This window comes from Meleagris gallopavo, chromosome 8 (assembly GCF_000146605.3).
Source record: "Meleagris gallopavo isolate NT-WF06-2002-E0010 breed Aviagen turkey brand Nicholas breeding stock chromosome 8, Turkey_5.1, whole genome shotgun sequence".
Lineage (NCBI taxonomy): Eukaryota > Metazoa > Chordata > Aves > Galliformes > Phasianidae > Meleagris > Meleagris gallopavo.
Window position 1 is genome coordinate 20,641,916 of NC_015018.2, and position 20,964 is coordinate 20,662,879.

The 20,964-nt window shown below is 36.1% G+C and overlaps 1 protein-coding gene across 1 annotated transcript in view; it reads left to right on the top strand.

Moving 5' to 3' along the window:
• DNTT (DNA nucleotidylexotransferase) overlaps positions 1-16,530 on the top strand; it is a 90,470-nt gene extending 73,940 nt beyond the window's left edge. The window contains exon 12 of the mRNA XM_019617706.2: positions 11,585-16,530. Within this exon, the coding sequence (XP_019473251.1) occupies positions 11,585-11,671 (87 nt within the window). The 3' untranslated portion in view covers positions 11,672-16,530. The remainder of the gene's footprint in view (positions 1-11,584) is intronic.
• The last annotated feature ends 4,434 nt before the right edge of the window (positions 16,531-20,964 follow it).

Genomic DNA, 20,964 nt, shown 5'->3' on the forward strand with positions numbered 1-20,964 from the left:
GCTGGCAACACTGTTTCTGATGCAAGCCAGGATGCCATTGGCCTTCTTGGCCACCTGGGCACACTGTCGGCTCATGTTCAGCTGAGCATCAATCAATACCCCCAGGTCCATTTCCTCTACGCAGTCCTCCAGCCACACCGCCCCAAGCCTGTAGCGTCGCCTGGGGTTGTTGTGGCCGAAGTGCAGGACCCGGCATTTGGTCTTGTTAAACCTCATCCTGTTGGCTTCAGCCCAGCTCTCCAGCCTGTCCAGATCCCTCTGTATGGCCTTGCTACCCCCAGGCAGATCCACACTTCCAGCCAAATTTGGTGTCATCTACGAATTTACTGAGGGTGCACTCGATGCCCTCATCCAGGTCATCAATAAAGATATTGAAGAGGACAGGCCCCAGCACCGACCCCTGGGGAACACCACTCGTGACGGGTCGCCAGCTGGACTTAACTCCATTCACCACCACTCTCTGAGCCCGGCCCTCCAGCCAGCTCCTTACCCAGCCAAGAGTGTACCCATCCAAGCCTCGGGCTGCCAGCTTCTGCAGGAGAATACTGTGGGAGACAGTGTCAAAGGCTTTGCTGAAGTCTAGGTAGATCACATCAACAGCCTTTCCCTCATCCACCAGATGGGTCACTAGATCATAGAAGGAGATCAGGTTGGTCCAACAGGATCTGCCCTTCGTGAACCCATGCTGGCTAGGCCTGATCCCCCGGTCATTCTGCACATGCCACATGATCTCCCTCAAGACAATCTGCTCCATAACCTTCCCTGGCACCGAGGTCAGGCTAACAGGCCTGTAGTTCCCTGGAACCTCATTACGACCTTTCTTGTAAATGGGAGTCACATTGGCAAGCCTCCAGTCTTCTGGGACCTCACCAGTCAACAAGGAGCGCTGATAGATGATGGAAAGCGGCTCGGCTATCACCTCCGCCAGCTCCCTCAGCACTCTCGGGTGGATCTCATCTGGCCCCATAGACTTGTGGCAGTCCAGTTGGGGTAGTAGGTCTCTGACTGTTTCTTCCGGAATCACAGGGGGGTTAGTGTGCTCCCCAGCCGAGATTACCAGGTCAGAGAGAGGAGTATCCTGAGGATAACTGGTCTGACTTTTAAAGACAGACGTAAAGAAGGCATTCAGAACCTCCGCCTTTTCCTTATCCTCAGTGGTCACATTCCCAGCCTCATCCAGCAAGGAGTAGATATTCTCCTTTGTCCTCCTCTTACTATTAATGTATTTATAAAAGAGTTTCTTATTCCTTTTCACCCCAGCGGCCAGGTTAAATTCAAGATGGGCTTTTGCCTTTCTGATTTCACCTCTACACATCCTAACGACTTCCTTGTATTCATTCTGAGTTGCCTGTCCCTCTTTCCACAGGCGGTAGATTCTCTTTTTCTCCCGGAGCCTCAAGAATAGCTCCCTATTCATCCACGCCGGTCTTCTTCCCCGCCGGCTCATTTTGCAGCTCAGGGGGACTGTCTGCTCCTGCACCCTTAAGACTTCCTTCTTGAAGAGCAACCAGCTCTCTTGGACCCCTTTACTCGCTAAGACTGAATGCCAGGGGACTCCCCCTATTAGTCTTTTGAACAATTCAAAGTCCGCCCTCCTGAAGTCCAAGGCAGCAGTTTTACTATTCCTCCTCCAGGCTCCACCATGAATTGAGAAATCTAACATTTCATGGTCACTCTGTCCAAGACAGCCTACAGCCTCCACATCTCCCACCAGACCTTCCCTGTTTGTGAGCAGCAGGTCTAGTGGGGCAGTTCCCCTCATATATAAAAGTATAGCTAAAGCTGGGAAATAATCCTAGCTATCATTTTAATGACTTTTTAATAGGATGCAAATTGATAGAGAACTACAGAGTGCAATAAGTACATGTGTCTGTAAGGAAGCTTCACTTTTAGTTGCAATAACATGCCACTTAACACGATAATTTTTGCCAGGGTTGTCAGACAAAAAGTTTCAAGTTTTTATTCCTCTTGTGTGCTTAAAACTGAAGATGCAGGCTGGATGATTGTATATAATGTTCTTATGTATTGTGCAATGTTTTTAATTGTCAAAATCATAATAAAAGTTTAAGCACTTAAACTACAGAACGTCTTGCAACAAAATAACCACATATCTGTTATTTTAAACTGAGAGTGGTTCCATTTAATGCTCAACATGGTCCCATTTACAAACTGACTTCTGGCAAATAAAAAGTGCTCATTCAGTTATTTAACAGATAATTTTCTTTAGAATATTATTTTTCAAAATGTCAGCTTTTCAGCTCAGGTCGTTGTTTCTCCTTCTTTTGTTTCTCCTTTACCTTGAACACCTCACAGTATCACACAGAATGGCCTGGGTTGGAAGAGACCTCAAGAATTATGAATCTTCAACCCCCATGCCACAGGCAGGGGCACCAACCTCCCTATTTAATTCTAGGCCAGGTTGCCCAGGGCCCCATCTAATCTGGCCTTGAACACCTCCGGGGATGGGGCATCCACAACCTCTCTAGGCAGCCTGTTCCAGCAAACCACGAACCTAAGCAATCCATTTGTTAATGTTCAGAAATTCAGATATTTGAATAAATCTATAATTAGAGTTAGAGAATAATTGTAAGAGAAAGGCTTGAGCACAGTATTTCTGATTAAAAGTACAGGACATGTCCAGTGGTAAAATGAAATGAGGAGTCATGAATTTCATTTATTTTGCCTTCAAAAATTATTAATTCCCAGAATTATTAGAATAAATTCTACTGCACTATTTTGCATCAACACCATTACAAATAGTTTTGCCTGAGGGTATTGAGTCAATGTATAATGCTTGTAGTACTGTGTTTTTTCAATCATGGTTTGTTATAATGTCATTTCAAAGAGTTGTTTTGGTGTTGTTTTTTTTTCTCTCTGATTTATTTATCATCCTATTTGTAGCTGGATTAGGAAAAGATTAGTTTTTATTTTAAAGCAGGCATGGTGATATGAATATTACTATAGAAAACATTGGACATGGAAATTACTTTTGGAGATAATGTAATGTCAGAATGACTTCAAGTTATTTGCTACTGAAATCAGTTATGATTTCATCAGAGGAAAACACACAGTGCTGTGGAATATTATTACTGAACTTGATGAAACACTTCACATTTCTAGCACAATTAGTACTTCAACATTTATCCTCTATAATTATCATGAAATTGTTTGTACTGTTGAGTCTCATTCATAAACATGACATAAATATTTAGCAAAAAGCCTAATTATGAGCAAAGCAAAAATCACCAACTCCCTGTCTTAGATGAAACCTCCACAAAATCACAGAATCACAAAATGGCTTGGGTTGGAAGGCACATCAAATATCATCTAGTTCCAACTGATTGCTGTGGGCAGAGTTGCTGACCACAAGATCGGGACCCAGGGGCCCATCCAACCTGGCACTCCAGTGATGGGGCACCCATGACTCTCTTGGCAGCAGAGCCCCTTACCTATCTACAAATAGATTTACCAGTCTAAATAGTCTCTCTTTTAGTTTAAAACCTTTACTACTTATCCCATCATAATCTATTCACTTTGAAAAAAAATGGAATTAGAAAACTCTGGTGAAAAACACCTCCACCTCACAATTTTTAACTGCATCATTTACGAATGCAGTGCTTATGAATCAGATGGTTAATATTAAACTAATTTAAAATATGTAAAAATCTGTGTTAGTTATAATGGCAATGATCACTATTAAGAATTAAAAATATTAATGAGTATTCCATAGAGATTGATTCTTACAAATCTTTTTATTATCAAGCAGTATCTTGTTTTGAGAATGTTGCCTTACTGACTACTGATGGAGTAAGACATTGTCCTCCTCAGGCCAGTTAGCAGTGTAAGGATCAGGACAAGGAAGAAGTTTCATTTTTCCATGCTATTTTCTGACAGTCTGTAATACATAAGATAGACACTGAATGCAATGACTTGAAACTTTTTCTGCAATGACACTGTTGTGTGCATTTTCCTCTGGAAATTTCTTTGCTAGGATGTTTTTATCTTCCTCACCTTCTTCCCTTGTTCATCCATAACTGACGAAAATCATTTAGCTATCCATGGAATGTTACTGATTACAGTGTTTCTTGCCACCAATTTATCTGCCCTAATGAGTCAGCTAATGACTTCAGAGAAACCATTTTGCAGATTGATGTTGCATTGTATTCACATGCTTTCACTGTAGATTGAAGGCACTCAACCTTGTACTGCTAAGTGTACTGCAAGAATTTATAGATCTGCTGTAGTACTTTATCTACAGTTGCTTTACATAATTCTGGGTCTTGGTGTAAAACTGTAAAGCTGTTTGCTGCATTGAAGTTCAGAGCAGATTTATGTTTTCCACCAGAAATGGAAATCTTTTCCTTTCTACTGCTGTGGAGAGTTTTCATGTGTTTTCTGAGGTTACCTTAAACCATGTGGATTATGCCATTCAGGGCTATTTAATGCACATTTAATGCACAAACTCTCTGTTGAAGAAATCACTCCCGCAAGTGATTGCTTGTGGCAGTGGAGAAAGTGGAAATGCATATGGAATAACTTGAATGAATAAACAAGTTTTGAATGGAAAGTGATGGAAATATTGGAAGACTGCAGCATTATTCCTCACTCTTTCTGCAACTGCTATATTTGCCAGTTTACTTTGCAGGTACCACCTGCACCTTCCCCATGGAAACTCACTCTCTCAGAAATCCATTAAGAACAAACCAAAAGAGATTGATTGTTTTATTTATTTATTTATTTATTTATTTATTTATTTATTTATTTCAAATTCAGTCTACTACAGGGCTTTGTTGTGTTCTATACGTTTGATTGAAGGAAAATCTTGGAGTCAATGAGATTAGAGATTTTAGTCTCATTTGCATCTGCCTGAAAATAAGCAATTCCAAAATGTCTGAACTAAAATTCTAAGGTGAGAATCAAAATTCCCCTGAGCGATGTTTTTCACTCCTTTCTTTCGTTTTACCTCCTTGACTTCTTGCAAGAGTAGTGTTGTACTCTAACTCTGTATAACCAAACTGTAGAAGCTCATCAGCGTGTTGGTGCTATCTTTAGCACAAGAGGCACAATGGGAAGTTGTGTCAAGTAAATAATTCAGTAATATTCTCCTCTACCTTGCTATTTTTTTTCTGCATTTTATTAGCCTTCTGGGTCTTTTGGATGGTCTTTGTGGAGCCAGGAGTTGGACTTGATGATCCTTATGGGTCTCTTTCAATTAGTTGTTTGATAGATTACTTATGTTTCTACCTTCACAATTTTTTCCTGTAAGCTCATTTTATACATCTAATTAACTTCTCGCAATCCAGCCTTTATTTCCTCTCATTTGCTGTCAGTTGAGCATTTGGCAGAGATATATGTCAATTTCTTAGCACGTCGCTTGGGGCATTTGAGGCCTTTGTCTAATGGGAAGGTGGAAACTAAAGTTTGTCTCCGATATTCCAATGTGCTTCAGCAGGAAAAGAACAATCCTGTAGGAAATATGTAGGTTTACTTAACCAGAAAGTCATGTCACTGTGGTCATTCAAAGAAGTTTCCATTGAAAATCTTGATTTGTCAAGTCATGGAACAAACTGTGCAATGTATTTCCTCATTAGAAAATGACTTGTGAGTCAGCTGTTGTAGCTCTCCTGACACAGCACAAAGACTACCGTGGATGGGCAGTTATAATTAGAGTTGTTTGGCAAATGACAATGCTCTAGATGTTCTACAGTGTTGACATTCTCAACTGCTTCTTTTTTTTTTTTTTAAATTAGAACAAGGATTTATTCCATATAAGAACCATATTATCATTCAAATAGCAGCACTGCTTTATGCACGTATGGCAGATACGTTCATTCACAGATATCAAAATTTTTATTACAGGGTACAAAATGACAAAATGACATTTGAGCAAGAAGAATCATGGAAAAAAGGAAGTGTGAGCAATTTTTAATAGGTTGGGTCTTTTTATCTAATAAGCTATCTTATCATATTCTATAAGTTGCAGGTCTTTGATGTTAAGACTGTACTGTTCAACTAAATACAGTGGACTTTCATATCTAGAGAAATATTTTCACAGTTGGAAGATGTTGTAATCAGCGTAGCTAAAATCATCTTTCCATTAGTCTCAAATAATTATAAAAAAAACAATCTTCACCTGACTTGGTATAACTTATTTCAAGTGAAGGTAGACCCAGCACTGATGTGACAAATGTGTAAGATAAATATAAGCTGCGTGATATATATTCTTCTGTAGTTGATTAAGCAAGTGATGTTGCTGTCATTCATCTACAATAGACTTTATCCACAAAATGTATTTTTAGAATGGACTTTGTCCAAGTACAGTGAACTGTTAAGTTCCAACTCTGCAAATAACAGTCTATCCTTTTCTTTTCCAGTGTTCATTTATCATTGTCATGCGTACTGCCACTATAATATTCCCAGACATGTAAAACACTGGCAGTTTAGTCTGCTTGGTATTTATCATTCTGCATACTGGAATCATTACTGAGTTAGAAATTGTCATACTGCTCTCCTATCTCCATTTTAATAATTTTTAGATTGGAAAGCAAATATTAAAACACTTAAACTGATATAGGCAGATGTCACATGCTGAACACCACGTGAAATTAGTGAGACCAGACCATATTTAAATGAGAAAACCACTAACTGCTCTATTTGTTTGTTTTTTTATAATATGCAGTATTACCAGGAAACAAAGAAAAGGTTAGAATAAATGTGTATGTGAATGACGTTCCCAAATATTTGCCTAGAAGCAATGTTGCATCAGTTTTGCAATTTATTTGAAATTTGTTAACAATATGTTTTTGGCAATATTCCAGCCCCCTCACTCCTTCATCCCCATCTCCACATTTTCTTTCATGAAACATTATGTCAGAAGCATAGACAGTCTTTAATGATGATTGCCCCTAAGGGTCTTTTGCAAAAGGAGGGGGTTTGCCTCCTCTACAATGTTGTGGTTTTCCAAAGGATGATGAAATCCACTAGAGTATGACTCCATTATTTTTGAATTGCAGCTGTTCAGCAACCAAAAGTCAGCACAATGAAAAGAGCAGGGAAAATAGAGCATAGGAAAAAAGTTCTTTGGTTTTTGAAAGTGCATGATTTTGCTACAACTTATTCAAGAACAAATGTGCAAATAATGTAGAAAGTAGAGTCGGACCAGTAAAGAACTAAGAAACTTCATAGCTAAGTTTCTCAGCTAATACCAAAGATGAAGGCTTAAGGAAATGAGTAAAGAAAACTTCCACCATGTGTCTTATCTTCAGGACTGAGTCTTGCACATGTTACATGCTGTCTGTATGTCAACCTGAAGTACTTTGCTTTCCAGCAGACTCTGCTAGTTTAGATGCATTAATTATTATTTCATCAGTTATACTTCTTTACTGGCTTTCTACTTTGAGGTACCTGTGTTCAAACTAACTTTTTATATTCACCCTGAGATGGGGAAAATTGCAAGAAAATTCAACAATAACGGGCTGAGAGTTGTTCGTAGTATTAATTATAATAGTTTACTCAATTTGGTATTTTGCAGTATGCTATTATTACCAAGATTTTTAGCAACAAATAGTAGGATACAAGGCTATGGGTAATCTGCTGAGATGCTTTTCAAGAAAAGTGAGTTGAAACTGATGCAGAGCATGAGTAGTTCCCGGTTTCAGGAGTGTGCACAAAACTGGCAGAGCAGTTGCTGGCAGAGCAGCAACTTCTACATCTCCTGATAAAGCAACCTCAGCAGTGCATTGCTTTGCTCAGTGTTCAATGCAGTATTACTATCATTGTAGTGTTTCTCCTTCTTAATCAAACAGTGCCAAGGAAGATGGATGGCCACAGTAGAGCAGAGTGTGGGCTGAGTGTCTAAGCCATATAGTTTCATTTCAACAGCCTAATTTAGTCAGGCTGAGTGAAAGTACAGATTGCTTAATAAACTAGAACAGTGCATATCCAGTGGTGAAAATGCTCCAATAATAGCAAGATACTCTGTGTTTCTCATAAAAATCTAGAATTTCTTCACAGGAATTTCAATTAATTTCTGGGTTCTTGGAATAACTTTTCTTCTTTACTGTACAAATTGCTAATGATATTTTAAATTAAATTTTCCTATCTTGGTGTTTAGGATCACCCCATCTTGGTTGAGCTACACAAGAATTAAGTTAGACAGATGGAGATATTATGTATTAGGAAGAGAGAGAAGGAGGCTTGAGATGCTTTCAGTTTGTTTTTATTGTTTAAATAATGTATATACAAAACCAAATTAGTGTTTAGCTCCCAGAGGTAATATGCTGGAATATGCTAGTCTAGAATTCTACTTCATTGACTAATAGTTTTGTTTTGTTGTCTCAATTGTATGCGAGATGAAACCAAATGACAATGGTAGCATAAGATCTATTTGAACTTTGACAGTTAGGAAATTGCCAAATAGTGCTCACTTTGTGCCTTTTAATCTAAAGTAGCATTGATCATTAGTGCTAAGATGAAAAATAAGAGGTAGCAGTTCACATAAGAGAACATTTGGATGGCAGCTCTACATTAAGTGTGGTTAATATGTTTGCAACCACAAATGTAATATTTAAATAATTTGAAATAACAGAATAGATTAAATGGAATAAGAGTAGAATGATACAGCTTTATCAGAGCACTGTTTTTTGCAAGATTGATTGATATTGATTGGGTATGTCTTTGGTCTGTGGAATATTAGTACGAAGCTGCAAAAAAACCAAGTGGGAAAGCAGTTCATTAGTTACTTCTCTTGAGCAAAAGGAAAAGGAAAGAAAGAAAAGTACTGAATGCACCAATCAAATTTGCATCACTGTATAAGCTGTGCATAGATTGACAAAGAGGTGAAATAGTAAGTTATAATTAACCTTAATAACACTAATACTGCTAAAGCATATCAACTAGAGATTCATTTAAAAGCATGGCTTGTAGCTACTGAAAATGGTATTCAGCATCAGATAATTTGTATTATAAATTTTTCCTGTCAAGCAAATGAAATGACTTTTGCTTGCAGAAACATGAAGTGGTAGAACAAAGGAAATGGGATATAATTTGGGGTAGCAGAAATACAAAGAGCTTCTATTAGAAATTACCTGAAATATCTGATTACAAGTGTAAGATCTTTTTTCTTACTTTATGAATTTTCAGTAATTTAAATGTATGGATTGACCTCTCTTGCTCATAACAATCATTTAACAAACAAACAAATAACAACAGAAATCTCTAACATCCTGTGCTTCTTTGTAAGGCACTCTCTAGGGAAGAAATATCTTTGATATTGTTACGTGGATGAGAGTTTCCAATATTTTTTCCTTTTTTTTTTTCTTTCCTTTTTCTTCCTTCTTCCTACTTTCTTTTCTTCTTCATTGTTTTTGTTGTTTTGTTGTTGTTCTGTTCTCTCCTACCATTTTTTATAGTACTCTCCAAATGAAAAAGGATTGACATTCAGCTAATCATTCCTTTTTTCTTGTAGGTTCTTTTTATTCTGGAACCTAGTATTTGAACTTTCTAGAAAAACAAAAGAAACACAATATTTGCCTAAGCTTTATGAACAACGTTAGCTATTACAGACACAATTTTGAACTGTCTAGCATTATGGATATATGATTTATTTTTCAACTTTTCATGTTTCAGTGATATTATATCACTGTGGGTTCTAGAGTCTGCATATTCATTTGCTGAGATTTTCATGCTGGAGGACTTAGAGTGTGGGAGTCTGTTTTTACTTCACACGTGTAAAATCAAAAATATTTGTCCTGATTTGATTAGAAACACAAAACATCCTGAAGCCATGGGCCAAATTTTTCCAACAAATTTATGATAAGGTGTACCTGAATATGAAAAAGTTCTTATATAGTTAGCATTCATTACAGGAAAATGATTTCATATTCCTTGCTAAGTACTTTTTCATTGCACTCTTAAAGCAAATTTGATCCATATTGAAACTTTTACTGCCCCAAGTCAATGTATTTGTAGTAGAACTTAGTAGAATTTCCACTGACCTCAATGGGAAATATTTTTTTCAGTGGGGTTAGTTTGGTTGTGCAGTAAAGTGTAATTGATACATGACAGTTCTGTGCAATATGAATACCAAAGACTTAATGGCATAAACAAGTGGCTTCTGATTATGATGAGGCACCCTTTGTGAAAGTTGCTTACTACTCATTGATATGGGACAGTACAGAAACTGATGCAGTTTTAAAAGTTGCTGATATTAATCGTGTATTTTTTATTAATAGCACTGAAAGAATACTTATTTGCCATAATTACCATTAACTTTAAATATTTGCTTATTATTTTTTTTTTTGTCTTATTGAAGATGGACTGTCTCAAAATAAAATAATGAAGATGTTCCTTATTAATTCACTGAGTAGAAATTACAATTACTTGATAAGAAAAAGAAATGAATTCATAACTTTGGATGGATTCAAGAGAATACCAGCCACACCTGCTCTCAAATTACCTACTTTGCTTATTGAAAATTCTGGAACGGCAGAATCAGAGCCCTGTATGTGCTGGCACAGATATTGCTAAACTTCACTGTAATCAGAGATTTTGCTAACTAAGGAGGATTCAGCAGTATGTAGTTTTACATTCAGCTTCACATCTTTCACAGTAGAAATTAAATCTAGAAGATTGTGAAACCTTAACCCTGAAGTTTTCATTGCACAGGAGTTGGAGATGTTTTAGAGCTGAAGACCATAAGGCTTAACTCAAAATGATTCAGGAACTGCTGAAATATTAAGTATTTTTTTCAATAATAATTAACTTGCTCTTGCTTCCAATATCCTCCAAACAGTGAGGTTTCCAGTTTGAATATTCATCTACATTACAGGTTTTGTTTGTTTGTTTTTGTAGTTACTACTGTAGTCAGTGATAAAAAGAATACTTAAGACAATGTATTTTACTGCATTGGTTTTCATAACAGAGGTAGGGTTTCTGGATGGCTTTTGTGCAAAAATATTCTTCTGTGGTATCAAAATAGCAGATGTGAAAAAATTGATTTTTACTGTAAAATATTCATTAAGAAAGTGCATTTAAAACCTCAGTTGCAGTTGTTGATCTTGTATTTTCAGCTGCTTTTACAGATGGGATTTTTATATTTATTGTCTTGTTTTCAGATAAGCTTCTGTAAGTAATAGAAATTTGGAAAGCTTTGACACTTTTAATGTTTAGAAATACATAATTAGTGTAACCTTTGAATCATCTTGAACACATTTATAGGGAATATTACTATGTTAATTTATAAAACACTGATGATTTTACTAAGAAAGTCAAGTTATTGACCCTTGTTGAAGAGAAATGTAGGTTTTATTTGAATTCTAACACACAGAGACTTGAAAAAGCAATCAAAACAAAGTGTTGTAAACAAGTCATTAAAACTGAAAGCATCAAGTAGCGTGAGAATTATTTTCTAACTTGCTTTCACTCTTCAAGGTCACCCTTGAGCACACTGATAAAGAGAATGTATTCTGTGGAGTATACAGTGGGTCAAACTGTCAAAAATTATCTCCTTTTAAACAGCAAAAACATCAATTGAAATTTCTTTCTAACACCCTTATTGACTTCCTTTTTTAAAATTCTTTCACAGAGGGTCTTTCTCAAAGCTGGAAGTGAGGAAGAAATCTTTGCACATCTTGGCTTGGATTATGTCGAACCATGGGAAAGGAATGCTTAAAATGATTTGACAATGTACATTCATCAGTTGACAGCAGTGATCCTTCCAACTGTCTTGCAGCCTGGTAGATTACATGTGTCTCTGTGACAACGAAAATTTAAGAAAAATATTTTGTTGGAAGCCCTTATACATGTTGATGTTCCTAGAAAAGAAAATTTGAGTTCTTCAGAATCTTTTCCAGTCCTTTCAGTTTAAATCTTTGATGATTTTTTTTCTTTTTTTTCTTTGTTGTGTGTGTGTGTGTGTGTGTGGTTTTGGTTTTTTTTTTTCCCTACCAGGGGAAAACTTCTAACAGATGAGATTTTAGCTTGTACTAGGAATTTAAAATTTCTGTGAATAATACATGATTGTTAAAATACTGTCAGCTATGGCAGTACCTAAATAATACAAAACATTTCAACTCAGTCTAAAAATTACCGAAGTAGATGCTTAGAATTAGCTGAATTTTTAAGTATTTTGCTGCATCTCTATACAAAATCTCTAGTATACGGACCTATATAAAGTTTATAAAGTTTAAAGACCTGATTTAGTCTGGCAGTCTCAGCCAAGTGAGCCTCAGCTGTAGTATTTATCTAATTGGGTCAAAACTCTACAAAAATTGTAATCAAGCTGAGAATTCAGATTTAAAAAACGTTATGTTGGACGGGATTATGGAATGAAAGTCAATTTACTCAGTAGCAATCTTCAGTTGTGAGGAAAAATACTATACATTTGTAGAACTAATTTTGACTAAGGAAGATTCAGGTGATTGTCCTTAATTGGGAATTTGAATCATAGCCTACATAAAAACAATTGTTCAACAGTCAGACTGGTGGCTGCTGTAGGGTGAAATTTGAATTTTTTTTTATGCTCAATTTATGTAGCTGAAAATTTAATTATTTCCTAGTAGCTACATATGCACTGGTATGAGAAGTTTACCTGAGATATTTGGCAATTGGCTGTTCTAAAATGGTATTCCTTTTTTTTTTTTTAATTAGAAATTCATTTTGGATGTGAGAGCACTCTTCTGATGAAAGTAATTCTCTGAAATATTTTGGTTTTAGAAAGTTCCCAGAGGCTCCTGTGACTGTAATTGAAGCTACTTATGACCATTTGTTTGTCATTTGTAGAATAAAGACAATTGAGAACACCATGACTGGTCAAAAAATTTCTTTATTAACAGGCTGAACTTCTTTCTTCTGCTAAGGTTGATTTCATGCTAGGTCAGAATGGCAGTGATGAGGCCATTCACGACTATCATTACTGACAGTAATGGTGTCTCATATTCAAATGATGGCAATATTCCATGGCAACATAGACGTCAAGTTTCAACACATGCATAAAATATGCCAAGACTTAAAAATATATTGCTTAACCACAAGATGAGTGACTTAAAGTGCAAGAGTCAAGGCTATTGCTGGTAAATAGGCTCTTCTAAGAAGCTGCTTTTCCAAAGGATGCTTTGTTAATATGGTAGTCAGTACAGTACAAGTGTTGACAAAAGTTCCTATTTACAGTTTTAAATGCAAACATATTTCTGGTTTTTAAAATGGTTAGTAGTTGTATTTGTGTGAAATTAATTCATTCATTATACTGTCTGGATTCACAACTGTAAGTACACTTACATCACTGGTTGTAAAATTCCATTTATTTGATGATCTGTTCTTTTAGGATACAGTTTATATATCTCACTTTCCATCTCCACTAGTGTATTAATGAAAAATACTCCTTTAATTTAATACAGATGTTCATCAGGATAAAATGTTGTAAGATCTGCTCCAGAAGTAAATTGTAGTAAATTGAAAACTGTTTCTTAACAAAGGATCCTTTTTTTCTATGAGAATCATGTACTACTCACTGAACACAACCATCTGGCTTACAGGTCAGGAGGAGAATTCCTAAGCTTGAGCAAACAAGAAAAAAAAGATAAATGGGAATGGCAATATCAGGCTTACTGCCAGAAATTCATGATATGCTATGAATCCATTCAATAATTTGTGATAATCCTAATTTTATGGTACAGTGAATTTAAATTATGTAGTTTAAAACAAATATTATGTCATTAGTAGAAATGTAGTGAAGACTATTTTTTTTTCACAGATAGTTATATGACATCTAGAAAAAGTATGCTGACTGTTTACAGGTTTCACTCAATTGAGGAATGAATTTTTTAAAAGTCTGCACTGTAAACCTAAATCAGAGAAGTAGAAAACTATAGTAACAGCATGGAATTTTATTCTTGCCTGTGCCAATAAAATCATTGTTTTAAAGTGTAGTTTTGCTAGCTGAGCTGAAAATACAATGTCACTTTCTAAATTGCTCTAACTAGAAAGCGCTGGCATCACTTCTTGCATTAACATGGTGATGTATGAGGCACCTTCTGTGTGTTTTTGCATCAGGATGCTGACACTTGAGTAGCAATGAGATTTTTCAGTCCTAGTGGAAGAGAACAAAAGCTATAGTACCTTATCTAAATATACATTTTACTTGACCAGCATTTATCAGAAATTATACATTCCAGTTGTGCTGTCTCTGCATACTTCGTGGCACAGAGGAAATATGAAACATTCTGATTTCCATGTAAAGAAACATTTGAAATTCATAACTCGCATCCTGTCTGCCTGTGCATCACTTATAATTATGCCACCTGTAGGAGAGAAGATACCAAATATAAATTCTGTCAGGTGCTTCAAGATTGGAAGAAAACAGCATACCACATTATTCTTTTCTTTCCCTTGGTTTCTGTGAGCTTCGTTTATAGTATATTTGACAGGATTAAGAAAAGTGTGGTTGTTAGCTGGAAAAATTATCAAAAATGATGGTGCTCTTTATTGACATGCTGGGTTAAACTGAAGGTCAAGTTAGATCACCAGGATGGTCTGACTAGTAGGTGCTGCTATGAGCATCTCCACTGAAGAAGCTGCTACCTCAGTTATTATCATCTCTGATAGCACTAGCCAAATTCTTTGAGCATATAATGGTAGAGCAAGAGACACAGTGGATGTAGCTAGTGATAATTACACATGGGAATAAGAAAATTTTAAGACTCAGTGGGAACATAGGATCTTTCAGGTTGGAAAATAACTTCAAGGTCATCATGTCCAACCGCTAACCTGATCTGTCTTGTCCTGTCACTGAACCATGTCCCTGAGTGCCATGTCTGCACATCTCTTAAATACCTCCAGAGATATAGATTCCAACACTTCCCCAGGCAGCCTGTTTCAGTGCTCCACCCTATCTATGAAGCAGTTCTTGTTAAATCTCCAATCTAAACTTCCTTGGATGCTGTTTTTCACATCGTATCACTTGAGAAAAGAAACCAGTGTACATGCATGTACATTTTCTCACTAGAGAAGTAAAATAGAGTGATAAGGAAATGCAAAAAGTATGAACTTCTGTCTTTTTAGTAAATGAATTCTAAATGATAACATGGTGTTTCTTGCAACAGTTAAATTGATTTGTCCAGATTTGACCAGGCCTGTTGTGATTTCAATGGTTGATAGCGTCAGTTGCCTTGGGCTATGTTGGAAAAGTTAGTTGTATTGGAGAACTGAGAAGGAACAGCTTAAAGGAAATAAAATGTTATCAGTTGAAAAGATTGGAGCCATGAGTGTACTGAAATCTCCCTACGGTGTGGTGGAGCTGTTGAAATCAATAGTAATAATACTTCTTAATACATGTTTAATATACATAACCTATAAAATTTAACTTTGTTTTTTGACCTAATGCCTCCAAACAGTATTCTCAAATGCTACTGATAATACAGACAAGCTATGTGATTTGAATTGTGAGGACAACTGAACTACATATCCCAGGTGCTGTGAGTTGATGTTATATAACTTTATGATCAGCTAATTTGCAGCTGGTGATTGACGCTGAGAAGTGTGTTAGGTCAGTGCTAAGACTTTAGTTTACTTACTAATAAGTAAACATGATTGTTTGAAAAGCAAGTTATTTTTTAAATTTTTATTGTTGGGAGCATTAGATTGTAGTCTATTAGTATGCAGAAAGAAAAAAGAACGCTGCTATGTGTTCTATTACCTTCTGTGTTCTGTCCTTTTCAAAATCAGTACAAAGGGATTTTTGGAAATGACTGAGTTTTCCAATTCCTTTCTCATTACTTTTGAAGTTATAAGGCAAAAGCAGTCTCATAGCATTTCTACTAAATAAAAAAGCCTTTTGAGCAGAAGTAGCATCATTACATGTATTTATAGCAATATGTAGACATTTTATATACAAATTGCTATATGTTTTCTGTCAGCTTCAATGTATTTTTCTATTCAGGAAAACTATGCATTACCACCACATAACGGAAAATAACAAGGAAGGTCTCCACTTTTATGGGATAGGAGATGTCTCTGCCAGGAGAAGAGTAGATTATATTCCAGAAATTGGTAGTTGTAACATCTGGGAAAAAGTGGCAAATAATAAAAACCTTATCCCAGCACTTTGAAGATAAAATCGTAATCTTTGTACATTTCCAGCTATCAATAAAGAGATGGCTTGAAATTGCCTTCACAGCAGGGTAGAGAGTCAGAGGAGTTTATATAACTTCCAAAATGGGGCTTGATAAGTTTAAGCTGTCTAAGTAGGGGTGTTTCTGGAGTTAGAAACTACTGCTGATTATACAAGTCTAAAAGTGATCAATTTTGGTGGCTTAAGGACGGTGTGAAAGATCATATGACTCTGTGAACACCACACTTCACTATGTAATGGTTAGGAAATACTGTATTTTTTTGTATTCTTCTGAGACACAAAAACAACATTGAGCAGTGTAGCTAGAATTTTCAGGTTCTAGAGATCCTTAATTTAAACACAGAGTCACAGAATGGTTTGGGTTGGAAGAGGCCTTTAAGATCATCTTGTTCCAACCCCTTGCTATAGGCAGGGACACCTCTCCCTAGACCAGGTTGCTCAAACCCAATCCAGCCTGGCCTTGAATGCTTCTAGAGAGGGGGCAATAAAATTGATTTTCTATGGTTTAAACACAACGATACTGTAAGAGATACAGTTTAATGCTTTTTGACCTTTTGCTCTACAATTCTAATTGGGTTAAAGGTGCTAAATATTACTTTTGTGTTGTGTGAGTGAGAAGTATTTTTTCTGGAAGCGGTCTTGTTGCATGGCTGTGACTGTTTCAGGGCTCTTCACAAATGGTGGATGATACTGTTTGAATCTTTCATGATACCAGTACTAAAAAATAATCCATATACCAGTACTTTAACTGCACAAAATGTCAGTATTACAGAGGGAATACTGTCTTTTTTTTCTCTCATTCTGTCTTAGACTCAGTTAGATCCAACTTCAGGATCTAACAGGGCATATATCTGAAGAACTTCACTTGCAACTAATGAACTGCTCTCCTTCTATCCCTTACTGAAAAGGGAATAACAATGCCTTTATTTACCTACTTGCCTACAGGATCCAGATGTTTCCTTTTATTGTATAAAACTAGAAAGCGTGGAATAGAACATCACTGAGCAAATTTCTTTCAAGTGAAAATAACTGGGGCTTAATTAACCAAGTGTATTAAAAATGATGCTATGAGTTTCTTTGGTATATGTGTGTACACAGTGAAAGTCTTTCATAAGTAACCAAGTGAAAATGAAAGTGTAGGTGAGCGGGCTGCTTCAGTAAGAGTCTTCTGACAGATGGCTGCTATGACAATCCTGACAAGATGATAAATGATTATACTTTAATGCCTAAAATCCAAAATAAATAAAAAATTGTAGCCAAGAAACACTTGAACTGGTTTCATGAACATACAAAAGTACTAACAAATCAAGAATCACAAATAGAAGAAACACAGAATAAACATTCTTTGAATGTAAGGAAGGTCAGGTAAGAATAATAATTAGAGCTGTCAGTGACAATATTGCAGTGGTTCAATCCCCTGAAAAATCAACAGAACCTCAATGGTAAATGCCAATAGAAGCAATCATTTCTCTTGTGCAATAACATAGGTACAGACTAAATCCTGCAAAATCAGATGTTGATGTATTGTATGGGAACCTCTAGGTCACGGCCTGAACCAGTGATTGAACACCTGGTGAAGGGGCTTGGCTAGTCCTGGGAGTGCAAGTGTGAGCAATTCAGTGTGTGACTGGAAGAAATCAACCCAGGGTCCACCCCTCCCTAACCTCATTTAAGGGCTGGCAACAAAAGGGGAAGTATCTATGTTTGAAGATAGTCTCCTTTGTAGTTTTTAGCAGGCCCTGCTACTTGGAAAGGGGTAAGCTATTCCTTCTTTGCTACTGGATTGTAACTAATGACTTTCTTGGGTAGCCTGAAAGCTAGTCAAAGGCAATTGTAGCTGTTCCTCATCCTTACATGTATAAAGGCAGCTGAGTGGAGATGAGTTATTGCAATATGCAAATTTTAAGGTAAGTTTGAAATATTTGTAAAACAATAATTGATGCCCTCTTGAGAGCTGAAGTAAATAAAACCATATTAACAGAGTTCAAGAAAAATTGTATTAAACTTCACAGTATGATAAACAGCTGTCTCTGTGGGCTAGTTGTGACAAATCATTATTACGGGTAATTATTTTACAAGTGGGGAAGGGGAATATTCTCTTCAAAATAATCCAGATTCGATAATCTTAGCAATTCTTTCTAAAGAAAGCAAATGGTATTGTTGTTTATTTTTATTGTAACAAGTGAACTTACTCGAAGAGTGTTTATATTGCAAAGTAAATTACGTTAAAAATACATTTGAATTTGTCAAGAGAAAATAACATAAGTTTCTATAGGCACAGTTTTACAAAATGAATAAGAATATTGCCATATAAACTATTTCCTGTGATGGGACCTCCTTTTTGCTACCAGAATCTTGCCAGGTATTGATGTTATGGCTATTATATCTCAGCAAAACAAAACAGGAAAACTCAGTTTATGGAAAGCAGTAACATTCATGACTGATAATGCAAATGTGAATTATGTCACAGTACACTCAGTATACCATCTGTTCCAGAAAGAAAAACATCTGTTGGCAAATGTAAGCTGTGGAGCTTATGTGATATGTAGTATGTTCAGCTGCTGTATGGAATAAATAAATTGGACATTGACAATATATTGTGTTAGAGACACTCAACTATTTTCTTATATTGAAAAGTGGAAAAGCTCAGCTGAAAGTATTTTTGAAATGGCAGAGGAAATTACTGTACTGTCTCTCATCCAGATGGCTTTTGCTAAATCAGCTACAGACAGACTGCTGTAATCATCATCTGCAGTTATGTCTTGCTTTGATATAGTATGGGCATGGATAAATGTGTCTCTACAGCAGGAGTTTCTCTGTTTGAATTTTCGTCATGGTGATGATGCTGCAGTTTGTGATATTGTTGGAACTGGCAGCCTTTTCTGGTTTATACAATGAAAATCATGATTTTGACATTTATTTTCATACCTATCAACGATAACAAGACAGTTGTATTTTTAATAACGATAAATGGCATCAGCACATGAATATATCTATGCTTTATGTAAAACATACGTAATGTTCATGGAAAATTACAGTAGTTTAGGGATAAAATGGGCTGTGCCAGTCTGTAAAATCTAAAGCTTTTCATCTCTTACTTTTTCTCCATTTAGAATATTCAGATTCATTTCTTCAATTGATTTTTGAGTGCTTAAATGAAGCTTATTCATTTGCTACTGAATGGCAGATAAGACTTTCCCCAAGACTTTCACGTCTGTCACCATTCTGCACTCATATCTTGTAGAATAGAGTGGCACCCACAGGATTTCAGGAGCTTTTGTGACCCCCTTCTGTTTCATCCTTGTCATCTTGTCGAAAGTGCAGAGAGGTGTAATTGTTAAATGTGCAGAAATGCATATTTTAACATTTATTTTAAAAGGCAGAAAACTCATAAAAAGACTAGATTTTTGTTTCAGATTAAAATTTTTCACATTGTGAGGAAAAACTTATCATAACTTGCTGCTAAACAACTCAAACTATTACTTGTGCCAGTAGTGATTTGCTGGTTCTCCTTGTTTAAACATCTTAATCTGCAAATGTTGATTAGCCAGGCAATAAAAGCCATTCTGCGCTATGCGCAATGCTGGTGTTACTCTGTTGAATAGTACCAAAGAATGAAAATCTCACTCAAGGAGATCTGGGCTTCTGTAATTATTCTCTGCAAGAACAGTTCTGAGACTTTCAAAGTCAATCTCCTCATTGCTTTCATGCAGCTCTTAAGCTTTTTACTCCATTGTCATCCTTGCATGTCACTGTTTCTTTTCTTCAGTTTTTCAGCACATTCACATTCATTTTCAGTGCACACATATCAGTGAAAGAGTGCTGGGGGAGGAGGGAAGATGGGGAGAACTGAACTATTTGTTCATAGTAAGCTCATCACTCACCCCACTGTTCTTTGTATTATTGTCGATGTCTTTGATACTCCTTTATTATATGTATTCTTTATAGGAGGGATATGTCTATCCTTAAGGATGGCAATTGAAGTGTCTCACAGATCTGTGTATGTCAGTACTTGTCAGGCAGCAGGTTTAGTCACCTGCAGTGGAAGTGGCTGTCCAAACACATGATGGAAAAACCTATGCAAAAATAAACTGCTTTAAAAAAGAAGTAAATGAAGCAAATAGTTGTTGAAAACTCTGTGTTGCTTCCAAACATTGCTATGTTGTAAGAATTATATTTAATAAATTGACATTCACAATACTGAAAGGGATCTGTTCATGGTTCAAACACTTGCTATGTATGGTTTGACTAGTTGTTCTACCAGCATTCTACCAAGAATATCTCTTTTAGTCCACTATCTGTGACATAACTGAGCCACACGTCTTAGTAGTCCCAGTTTATACTCTTTCTTTCTGTGAATCTTTCTTGGAATATGTGATTTATTCTGTACCCCATTTGAAAAACAAAACTTCAGTGTTGAGAGGTTTTTCAGGTCTCCTCTCTATAAATATCTCTACTACTGAATGCAAGAAAATTCCAGAGAAGATGCAAGTAAAAATGTTGTGGGTTTTTTTGTTTTCTTCTTTTTTTTTCCAAGCTCCAATTTGTCTACAAATGGATTTGGAAGTATAGCCAATTTCACCACTATCTTGATAGATGAAATAAGAGCACAGACCAGTGCTATCAGTGTCCAGGTAATAACAGTGGTCAATCTTTCTTAGATGAAATAAATATAAGTGATAGAATAGATATAAACCTTAAATATCAGTCACCTGTCTAGCAGCTCTCATCTCTCTCATATCTGGATTGAATGTTAGATATAGGAATGGCTGTGTACTAATGATAAAAACTGTAGAAATTGTAGTCAACCTTTCCTAGTAAGAATAGTCTACTTTTTT